The sequence below is a fragment of the Homalodisca vitripennis genome, chromosome 1 (assembly GCF_021130785.1).
Source record: "Homalodisca vitripennis isolate AUS2020 chromosome 1, UT_GWSS_2.1, whole genome shotgun sequence".
In the NCBI taxonomy this organism is placed as follows: Eukaryota; Metazoa; Arthropoda; class Insecta; order Hemiptera; family Cicadellidae; genus Homalodisca; species Homalodisca vitripennis.
The window spans coordinates 107,097,064-107,108,773 of NC_060207.1; the positions used below are offsets into that span (position 1 = coordinate 107,097,064).

Below are 11,710 nucleotides of genomic sequence, written 5' to 3' on the forward strand. Positions count from 1 at the left end.
TATTGTGATTCTTGTGAGTGGCAAGTTCAACACAACAATCACGGAACTGACCAATGCTGCTCTGAACATGGTGGGAAACTGGTGTGATAAGGTTGGCTTCACCGTCAACCCCACCAAGGCTGCCGTGGTTGCCTTTACCAGGAGGCGACAGATGGAGGGCATTGGTCCTTTTCTATTTAAAGGCTCACCCGTTGAGCTGAAGCCTGAGGTCAAGTACCTGGGCGTGATCCTAGATAGGGTTCTAAACTGGGGACCTCATCTAGAAAGGGTCATTGCCAGGGGTAAGTGGTCTCTAATGCAATGCAGACGTGTGATAGGTGGGCCCTGGGGACTGAAGCCGAGGCTCTTGTACTGGCTTTATGTTTCCGTGGTCAGACCTGCACTAATGTACGGAGCTGTCGTATGGTGGCCAAAAATGGAAGCCAAAACGGTGGTAGCACGTCTGGCAGGTATCCAAAGGATGGCCTGCCTCGCTATCACAGGGGCCTTTCCTAGTGCGCCAGGCGCGGCTCTGGACTGTTGTCTTAATCTCGCCCCCCTGGACATTGTCATTCGAGCTATGGCCAGGAAGAGTGCCTACTGTCTTCAGCAGACGGGATTCTGGTCGGGCTGCAGCGGTGGGCACTGCAGAATTAGCACTCTGATACAGGAGGATGTTTTGCATATGATCTCTGATCAGATGCCACAAAAGTTTTCCTTTGACAAACCCTTTAGGATTATTTTGCCCTCAAGGGATGATTGGTCAGAGGGGAAGCAACCTCTTCCACCAGCGGAGCTCGAATGGACGGCTCTAAAACAAAAAGCGGCACAGGCGCTGGAATTCTGGGAGTGAGACCATGTAGGGAGCTGGTGGTTCCTATGGGTCCGTATCCGACAGTCTTTCAAGCGGAGGTCGCAGCCATTATGGAATGTGCTCGTGAGAATCTTCCGTCTGCGATATAGGGGCAAGACGATTAACATTTTCACGGACAGTCAGGCAGCGCTGATGGCGCTGGATTCTTGCGCAATCAAATCCAAACTGGTTTGGGGATTGCTATCAGACCGTTTTCCTCCCTTGCCAGAATCAACAATGTAACCGTTTGTTGGGTTCCTGGTCATGAGGGGATTTCTGGGAACGAAAGAGCTGATGCCCTGGCCAACCAGGGCTCAGCAACAATTATGACGGGCCCTCAACCATTCTGCGGTGTTCCAAGGTGTGAATCCTCTAGGGTTGTCTCGAAATGGATTCGCGCGGAGCATGGGAGAAGGTGGAGGTTGCATCCGGGTTTGAGAGTGAGTAGAATGGTATTACAGTCACCTTCCTCCAAGGTGGCCTCGGACCTTCTCTCATTAAACAGATCAATGTCTTCCAAGGTCATTGGTCTCATTACGGGGCATGGTCACCTGAAGAAGCATCTACACAGAGTTGGTATCCTTCAGGAGGATCCGCTCTGTGGAAGGTGTAATGAGCAGGAGGAGACTGCTGAGCACCTGCTCTTTGATTGCCCAGCAATAGCAAGAGAGCGGTATGCCATCTTTGGTAGCTTGAACAGGGGGTGGCGAGTTTTTCCCAGGAGGACTTGATTGGATGTGTTCGGCGGTTTGTTGAACTGCTGAAGTTGTAGACTGGTAGTCCTCATGGTGTTTTCGGGGTGCGCAAAAGGCCCTTGAGGCTTAAGTGCATGGCAGTAGGCCGCCCCAAGGAAAAAAAAAGAAGGAAAAAAAGAAAAAAAAAAGCGTGCATGTTGGTGCAGGTTTTCAGCATTTTGCAGCAATATATAAAAAAATTCAAAACTCAGTTATATATATAAATGTATTTTTATGCAACTTGGTACATTTATTCCAACTAACATGGGGAACATAAAAATTAGCACAATAACACTAATAAAACAAAAAATAAATAAATACTTTTTGTATCTTAAACAAAACAAATGTGTTTTTTTTGTTTTTATATTTTTGTTTTACACATATATACATATTTGTTTTTTAATTTATGGTCAAAATATATATATATATATATATATATATATATATATATATATATATATATATATATACCAATTTGTAGCCTGTATCTTGCCCTAAATAATAAAGTAAAAAGTGTCCCATTATGTTAATTTTTAAGGAAGATGTTAATTTTTTAGTAAAATACTGCAGTAACATAAAAGTAGTGCTTGGCACTGAGGGGAATGGCCTGTCACAAATGATTGGCACTGGCTGCATGACCTCCACCACTTCGCGTGGCACTCAAAGGGTTAAAGAGGTTAATAAAATTTAAAATAGATACACACCATTATATTGGACTGTTTAAAAAAAAATTCTTTTAGGAAAAATTGTAGTTCCACAAGGAAATTATGTTTTTCATCACTGTATGGTAATGGGCTAGTTTTCAATACACCTGAGATCTGAGAAGGTATTGTTTTTGTTGTTGCTAAGTTAGCTGATTTTCTCTCTCCCCAAACATTTTCTTTCCCTTTGTAAACAATTCTTTTTATGTAAATATTCTATATAAATAAAAAATGAATTTCCGTTCGTTAGTCTCGCTAAAACTCGAGAACGGCTGAACCGATTTGGCTAATTTTGGTCTTTGAAATGTTCGTTGGAAGTCCAGGGAAGGTTTAAACAATGAGAAAATATAACAAAATTGCAAGGAAAATACTAAAAAAGACAATTTGATTTTTCCCATAAAAACTGTTCTTACCTGTCAAACGTTTGATTGATGTCCATGTTTAACTTAATTTAATTTAACAGCTGTAACAGATACAAATGACGAAAATGTCTCAGTATCATATGTTTACTTACTACTGCATGCAATTTTGGGTAAAAAAAGCTGTCGCCATTATAGGTTAACATTATTAGTGCAAGAAAAACATTAATATTCAGATACTGCTTACAATGCCGAGAAGAAAACGACCTAACATAGGTCGTCGAAGTAGATCGAATGTGCGGCGAGCTACCTCACGCGCTAATCGCAATGATGACCAACAAGAGACTGATAATGATAACAGTCGTAATTGGTATGGCACATTTGCCGTTCTACAGTAAATCAGAATGAAGTGGATAGACAAAGAATGCAACGAGTTCGGGCACATCGATCACAGCAGCAGCGAGGAACGATCAGAAAAGGAAATTGACCGATTCCGCAAACGCAATGCTCCTGTGAACCTGGAACGAGCAGCATTCTCCTACGATCCAGAAATCGATTATAGTGCCGACAAATCAAATTAAACATATATTAATCAGTTTTTTAAGGTAAGAAACATATTTTCTTAAATTTCTAGGCACTTGAATCTTTAAACAATATAACTTTCGAATGATGAGTGTTAAAATTAAATGTTAAACTCCACCTCTGTATCAAAATTATTTATAAACCCGGCTTGCTAATGATGTCTTCACTGTGCTCGCTAGGACCTGACGGCGTGGCGGGAGGCCTCGGTGACTCGGACAAGTCTGGCACAGCCAGAATATTGCTGATGTTGTGCTCTTGACTTTCTCCTATTTCATCTAACGAAATTGACGGCGTGGCGGGAGGCCTCGGTGACTCGGACAAGTTTGGCACAGCCAGAATATTGCCGATGTTGTGCTCCTGATTTTCTTCTATCTCGTCCAAATATTTTAATTCTTCACCAGTTAAATTAAGTTCTGAAAATGTTATTCCTTCAGATGATGATGATGATAGCATTGTTGAGACGAACTTCGGTTTTGATAACAATTGTTGTTTCACTTGATTTTTTTGTTCCTTGGCCCTATTAATTCTTATTATGCTGCTCAAATTGTGACCGCTCTTGATACAAAAGTTGAAATTATCAGCGGTTATTGTCAAACATTCGTCACATCTTAACAATTTTTTAGTGCAACTGGGACAGGTAGTTGTTTTATTCTGCCGTTCTATCCACTTTTTGCAAAAAGAGACAATGCATTGTAAAAGTTCTTCTTCTATAAAAACAAATCAATCAATCAATTTAAAGGAAAGTGACTATCACGTTACAAATGAATTCAGCCAATTATAAAAACAAAGCGATCTGATACTTGATCTGACAGAAATTTAAAACACCTTTTTAAAGACACCTTTATGTTTTTTTTTATTAATTATTGTGGCATAGTTCAACAGCTGCGGTGTAGAAGGCGCTGTATTCATTGAATTTTGAACAGTTCTAAGATGCCATAGCATGGCCTATACTATGATGATGATGCCTTTATAAAGTTACCGGTTCTGCAATACATAATTAGGGTTTAAATTAATATGGTTTATGTTAAGAGGTAAGTGAAACGAAGTTCACCGGGTCAGCTAGTATATTTATATAAACCATTGAAATATTTGTTTTGAAAGCTGCTATGTTCAAACAGCTGATTTATAAAAATGAAACATAAAATAGTCTTATGTTTTGTTATGGAAGACTAATTAGTAGACTATGAAATGTCAGACAATCTTTTAAAAGGTTTTGTGTACTTCTTTGTATCGTGATGAAAAGTATCATTCAATACTCTCCTCGAAAGTTCTATTGCAGGACTTGATAGCATTTTCCACACTCTGCATAAATGCAATATTGCCCCACAATAGGTCACTTTCGAGACTAGTAATGAAATGTCCATTGTGCAAAAACAACAGCTTGTATCTCAAAGTTGTGGCTGCTAAATAGAGTTCCACCTTAATCCTAGAACGGTCGGGCTGGGCCTGTGAGACCCAAAAATAATAACTCTAAAAATAATATTTTGTATAGGTACATTTAATATATTACATTATAATATATAGTTAGTACATTATCTCCTAGCAACTATAAAAACACATAAAATTAAAAAGAAATTATATTGATTTTTTAAACGAATTAATGATATAACATGTATTTTGTTGCATCAAACTGTAAACATTACAAATAAAGGTTACTTTCTTATTTTGTAACTAATTTTAATATTTCTTTATACCTATTTAGTGTAGAAGTAACTTGTTTCTTTACTTAAATGTAGAATATTTCAAGAAATTAGAGTAAATATAAGAAACTGGATATCGCTAAAACCTTTAGTTTTCTAGCAGTCACCGCACACCATTTCTGCGTGCGTCAGGCATAACCAAACTTTACAAGACTTGCAAAAATATTTTTGTATCCTTGCACTTTAGACATCTTCCTCTCTTTCCTGGTTGTGGATCAGCTCCTGGTTCCTTTTCGATGCCGGAAAGACGTGAAGCCAAACTACGAATTTCTCTGGGAAGATTTTGCTTCACAACACGTGATGCCATGTGGGGCTGAATGAGTGATCTTCCTAAGGTTTTTAAATAGTCATCCCTTTTGAATATTTAAAGATTAGAATTCAATACAATATAACCATTAAGTGCAGCAATATTTAAAAATGCAAAAAAAATGCACAGAGGCCACTGTTTTGTTCCCCTAGCCACTGTATATTCTCCACACATGGCATCGCAAACGTCCACACCACCTTTAGTCTTATTGTAGTAGGTTATAATACTTGGTTTCATCATGTTACCAGTATCAACATCTATTTCGTTATCATTATGCATGGAGGAGAAAAGCAGTACACATTTATTACGCTTCAGTACATAAGACACTAAGGTAACATCTTCTTGGAAACCAAATGTACTGGTATGTTGTACACTGTTTTTATGTGCTAAGAATTGTACTGGAACTTGAGGTTTAATTTTGTTTAAATTACCTACAACTGTGAGATTTTTTTGTCTCAAGGTCTTTACAACATTGTATGAGTTAAACCAGTTATCTATGGTTACGTTTCTACTTGAACCTGCTACAGGTCCAACAAGCCGATAAATAACATCATCTGTTTTGTTACTGATTTTGTAAGGCCCCTCTGGTTGAGCAGCTGCATATATTTCTAGGTGTTTAACATAATAGGTTTTTGAGCAAGCTAGGATATAAATCTTAATACCGTATTTAGCTGGCTTATTAGGGATATACATTCTAAACTTGCACCGACCTCGGTAAGGGACAAGCATCTCATCTAACGTAACATTTTCAGAGGGAGTAAAATATTTATTACAATTAGAGATTAACATATCTGTCAGTTTTCTCAGTGCAGCTAGATTGTCCAGTCTTTTCCTTTCTTCCCTGGTATGAATGTTATCAAATCGCAGACGAATTAGAAACCGAAATCGTTTTAGAGACATAGCTGCCCTAAAGATTTCTACTCCAGTTCCATCAGTTTTCCAAAACTGCTCTATGTTCATTTTGCTGCCATGTATTGCACCGGCTATATACAGTAAGCCAAAATAAGCTTTAATTTCAATTATGTCTGTCTTTCTAGCCATATTTCGGTCAGTTGTGTAATTTTGTTGTACAGAGTCAATATAAATATTTGTAGATTCAACTACCAATTCAATCAAAGGTTCGTTAAAAAATAAACTCCATGAGTCAATTGGTGCGTCTACTTGCATGGCAGCTCTTATGCTTCCAGGCAAATGCATTGATACAAGGTTGTGAGCTCTTGTTCGGACATTACGTGGAAAACAAGTTTTTCTCCATTTGGTCTTTCCATCACGACCTACATAAAAAAATGAAGGGGTACCTGACTCAGGTGCGGCAGAACCACGCTTGGCAGAACTAGTTGAGGCAATAGGTGATTGATCATCAACACTATATGAAGTATGCAGTTCCGGTTCTAAATTGTCTGGTTCTTCTTCACTGAACCCACACTCGCTGTTACTGTCGTGATCACTGTACACTTCAAAGGTCGGATCAGCGTCTGTATCGTCACTTTCCTGTTCACAGTTCAATATTCTGTCTATTTCACTATTTCTAAGATTCATGGTCATGTTCTACAATTATATATACAAATTTACAACACTAAAACACAAAATTGTGCAGGTAATTGCCACAACCAACAGAATTTACACAAAATGAGAATGGCCGAAAACAGTAACGAGAACGGTCGGGCTGGGTCTCACAGGCCCACGTGCACTTTGACTCCGATCAAACTGATAACTGAGGGAAATAACAACCGGATGCAGATAACAGCGCTCTCTTCAGGTTGTTCCTGGAAGGTACACGACTGCTCAGATTAAAATATAAACTTAAAAAAAACTATAGAAAAATAAATGCTGGGTCTCACAGACCCAGCCCGACCGTTCTAGGGTTAATTCGTATCTTCCTTAGTTTCCAGATTTGGCTCCTTTGGTTTACTATTGTTACTTATTCTGGAAAGAGTTCTACATGTAGATTTTTTTTTAAGCAAGTGTGAAATATTTAGGAGGCTAAAAACATTGAACTAGCGGCTTGTGATCCTAAGAGGAGATTATGTTGTAAAATAAACGTTGGTTAGAGGTTGGATCCCAAAATATTTTTTTATTATACTGCACAAATAATAGCAGTTTGTAATAATTAAGTTGGTCCATAATGTTATTGTTTCACATTATCTTATAACAGAAATCTTAAGAATCAGCTGGCGTACAATTTCAGTATTTTCAGTGTGCTAACCTACAACTATTATTTTTTCAGTAGAAGTAAATGCACAAAACACAGGAGTTTTTCATTTATAAACTTTGCAATAATACTATGTTTTTATGTAATAAAAGTTAAATAAAATTTATAAGTTTTAATTATGTTTCTGGTATAATATAAACCAGTGTTCAGCAAATGGAGCAAAAGTGTCTTTAGACACTCAATTGTATTCCCAACCTCGGCTTTGGCTCGTTCATAAACCTCAATTGGGTACCAAAATGAACCACTTTTGCTCCTAATAATTAGAACTACTATTTAAAAAAGGTTTCTTTGCCTAAACCATGTGTTGTGGTTGGAATAGGTGAAAAGAATCACTGTTGTGAATAACAGCAAACACTTTTAATAAGTTCCCATTGTGATCCTCTTATGTTTCCTTGTTATTGATTATCTTGCTAAAATTGTAAAATAAATTGGGTTTTAAGATATGAATTTCTTATTCTTAATTTACAGTTAAGTAGTTCTAACCTTGTACTTTTAGAAAGGATTCTACTAATGCTTTCCATTACTTTCTCCTATTGTTCAAATAAATCTTTGTGTGATATGGTAGTATTCCTTTTGTGATTATGAAAAGTGTTAAAATGCAATTTTTACTGCTGTGATACGCGAAATACACTGATTAGCCTTGGTGTTACAGGCATTGGTAGACTGTAGCTGGGGGGAAGGGAACAATGGCTGTGATGGAGGGGAGGACTTCAGGGCCTACCAGTGGATGATGAAACATGGAGGACTACCCTTGGAGGCAGACTATGGCAACTATCTGGGTCAGGTCAGTAACTGTAGAGTTTGCTGGGTTCTGGCGAAAAAATTGCTTTTTATTTTTACTACAGTAAACAGCAACATGAATTAATTCACACAAGTCTGTGTTGTTATTGCCAAAAAACATGTCTGTAATATAAAAATAATTAATCTATTATAAATCAGATGATTTACCATTTGTTTATGGAAATATTCATTAGTTTAGATTCAAAGTGAAATAAAATAACTATTACTCTCACTTTATTGTTTATTTTTATTTAATCTTATAAAATGGTGCCAAACCTGTTCTTCAGAAAAATGCAATAAAGGTAAACAGACTTCATACTTGAATCATATCATTGGCTAAAGCCTGAAAAGAAAGGGAGATGTAATATAGAAATAATTTACTTGTGCCATAATTACAGATTCCATCAAACAACAGTAATTAGTTTAGTTCTTTATGGTTTTGTTTGATGTAATCTTATAAAAATGTCTAAATCAAAGGTATTTGCTTACTTTAACCCTTTCACTGCCGACAACGTCTTTTGACGGTAATAAAAATGCATTTAAACATATTTGGATTTCGACATTGATAGTCATTCGTTATTTCTATGTATTTATTTGTTACACTATGGATTACAATTACGATTATGAAATGTTGTTGGCAGTTATCTGGAATATCGGAAAAATAGTGGTTTGTTCTTTACGCACACATCATTGCGTCGCGGGGCGTCGGCTAGGCTGCCGTTTGTTGTCGTTCTGCTAATTCGTCGTCTGCATTGTTATTGTTTTGCTTGCTATTACTTTCGTTTACAACGGTTGTTTTGTGAGTAAATACAATGCATCGTGACAGTATTGAAGACAATCAATAATGATCCTGATTTTATTACCGATGGACTTCTTGGAGATGCAAGTAGTTTGTTGACATTGCTTTTTTTTTATAAAATAACAAATATAAGCAAAATAGTAATAACAACTTTTATTTTACTCTTTGATAACTAAAAAACAATCAGGCAAGGCTGCAAGAAGAGACACACTATCAGTGTAGCGAGTGCAAAATTACCATTTGCAAAGAACCATGTTTAAACCACACTACAAAAATATTTAAAAACAAGTAGATTTCACTTGTAAATATGTGTACCTATAGTGAAAGTAATGGTAATGCTGAATACAGCAAATACTAATTAGAAATATATTTATGTTATAGACTAGTACATGGTGATGTTTTGGCAAACTTTTTTATTTGTTCAAATAATGTTTTTTATTTAAAGGTTATTTTTGACGATGGAAGGATTGTGAAAGGAAACAGGATTTTTCCGGACATTTGCCATCGTTCAGTGAAACAAGAAAACCAGTAACACTACGTTTCGAGATCTGCAATACTGATCTCTTCTTCAGGTTAAAAGAACTAACCTAATACATAATTACAAACTAGGTTAAAATAAACAAATCTTACTAAAGCGTTGTGGCACGCCTAAGTCAGGAATCACAACCTACATGTTGTTGTCAACTTCACTAACACTAAAAGACATGCACTTAATACAAAACTATACAAAACACTAATCATTAAAACTAAACTACGGAATACAGGTCACAATACGTCTTCACTCGTCTACTAACCACCTACGACTGACCAGAGGGACTAGCCAATGGCAATCGTGACGGCTGGCCTAAAACAAGATGGCGGAAATACAAGGGGAAGGGGAACAGGAATGGGCCCTTTCGTTATTATTGGTTCATGCGAGATGAACTTCTTAAAACCATATTGTGACTCCGCATTGGTTTATTACAAATATCCGATCCGTTTGATACTTTTGGTTTTCTCTTTAGTTCATTTTTTAGAATTGGCAACAAAGCGGCCCTAATCTCGACTGATGGTTGACTGATTGGTTGGTCTGCCAATTTAATGTATGTTGCCTCAATTAATTTCCTTTTGAAGAAATGTGGTTCCCGATGTATTATGTGGGCTTCATCCCAATTCATATGATGGTCTTCGGACCAACAATGGTGTGCAATTTTTGACTTTTCTGTGAAACCCTTTCTCGTGTTTTCTTTGTGTTCTTTTATCCTTACGTTTAGTGGTCTTTTTGTCTCGCCTATGTATTCCCTATTGCAGCTACATTTTATACTGTAAACGCAGTTTTTGGAATCCTGTGTTGCCATTTTTTTGGTTTTGTTTTTACGAGACTTTGTCTAAGAGTGTTGTCTGTTTTAAACGCAGTTCTAATGTTGTACTTTCTACCTACTCTTCTAATTTTCTCCGATAATCCCGGCACATAAGGGATTGACATAAACGCAAATTTTATCACAATTCTGTTTTTCTGACTCAGGAATGATTCTTCTGGTTCGTTTGCACTTATTAATTACTAATTGAGGGTATCCATTGCTTCTGAGATCCGATTCAATTTTCTTAAATTCTTCTTTTAGTCCATCTTTATCTAAGCACAAGCTCTTTGCTCTATCAAACAACGAGTAGGCTACTCCTTCTTTGACAGATTTTTGATGGTTGGATTGATAATTTAAATATTTTCCCTGTGTGTGTTATCTTTCGAAAAAACAGTTGTCTTAAGGACATCCCTATCTCTTAATACACACACATCCAAAAAAGGAAGCTTGTTTTGGACTTCCACTTCCATTGTGAGGCGGATGGAAAGGAGAAATACTATTAATGTGATTCAAAAAATTATTTAATTCAATGTCTCCATGAGAAAAAATAACAAAAGGTATCATCCACATACCTCCACCAAATCTTCGGTTTGAACTGAGCTGAAGCCAAAGCTTTTCGCTCGAATTCCTCCATAAAGATATTGGCGAAAATAGGAGACAGTGGAGAACCCATTGCCATCCCCCTCATCTTGACGGTAAATTTTTACCTCTAACTCAAAACAATTGAATGGCACACAGAATTCCAAAAAACTGCGTTTACAGTATAAAAATGTAGCTGCAATAGGGAATACATAGGCGAGAACAAAAAGACCACTAAACGTAAGGATAAAAGAACACAAAAGAAAACACGAGAAAAGGGTTTCACAGAAAAGTCAAAAATTGCACACCATTGTTGGTCCGAAGACCATCATATGAATTGGGGATGAAGCCCACATAATACATCGGGAACCACATTTCTTCAAAAGGAAATTAATTGAGGCAAACATACATTAAATTGGGCACAGACCAACCAATCAGTCAACCATCAGTCGAGATTAGGCCGCTTTGGTTGCCAATTCTAAAAAATGAACTAAAGAGAAAACCAAAAGTATCAAACGGATCGGATATTTGTAATAAACCAATGCGGAGTCACAATATGGTTTTAAGAAGTTCATCTCGCATGAACCAATAATAACGAAAGGGCCCATTCCTGTTCCCCTTCCCTTGTATTTCCGCCATCTTGTTTTAGCCAGCCGTCACGATTGCCATTGGCTAGTCCCTCTGGTCAGTCGTAGGTGGTTAGTAGACGAGTGAAGACGTATTGTGACCTGTATTCCGTAGTTTAGTTTAGTTTTAATGATTAGTGTTTTGTATAGTTTTGTATT

The 11,710-nt window shown here is 37.1% G+C and overlaps 1 protein-coding gene across 1 annotated transcript in view; it reads left to right on the forward strand.

Moving 5' to 3' along the window:
• The window catches only part of LOC124368790 (digestive cysteine proteinase 1), a 58,389-nt gene that overhangs the window by 40,383 nt on the left and 6,296 nt on the right, over nt 1-11,710 (forward strand). The window contains exon 9 of the mRNA XM_046826167.1: nt 8,080-8,211. Coding sequence (XP_046682123.1) covers nt 8,080-8,211 — 132 coding nt within the window. The remainder of the gene's footprint in view (nt 1-8,079; nt 8,212-11,710) is intronic.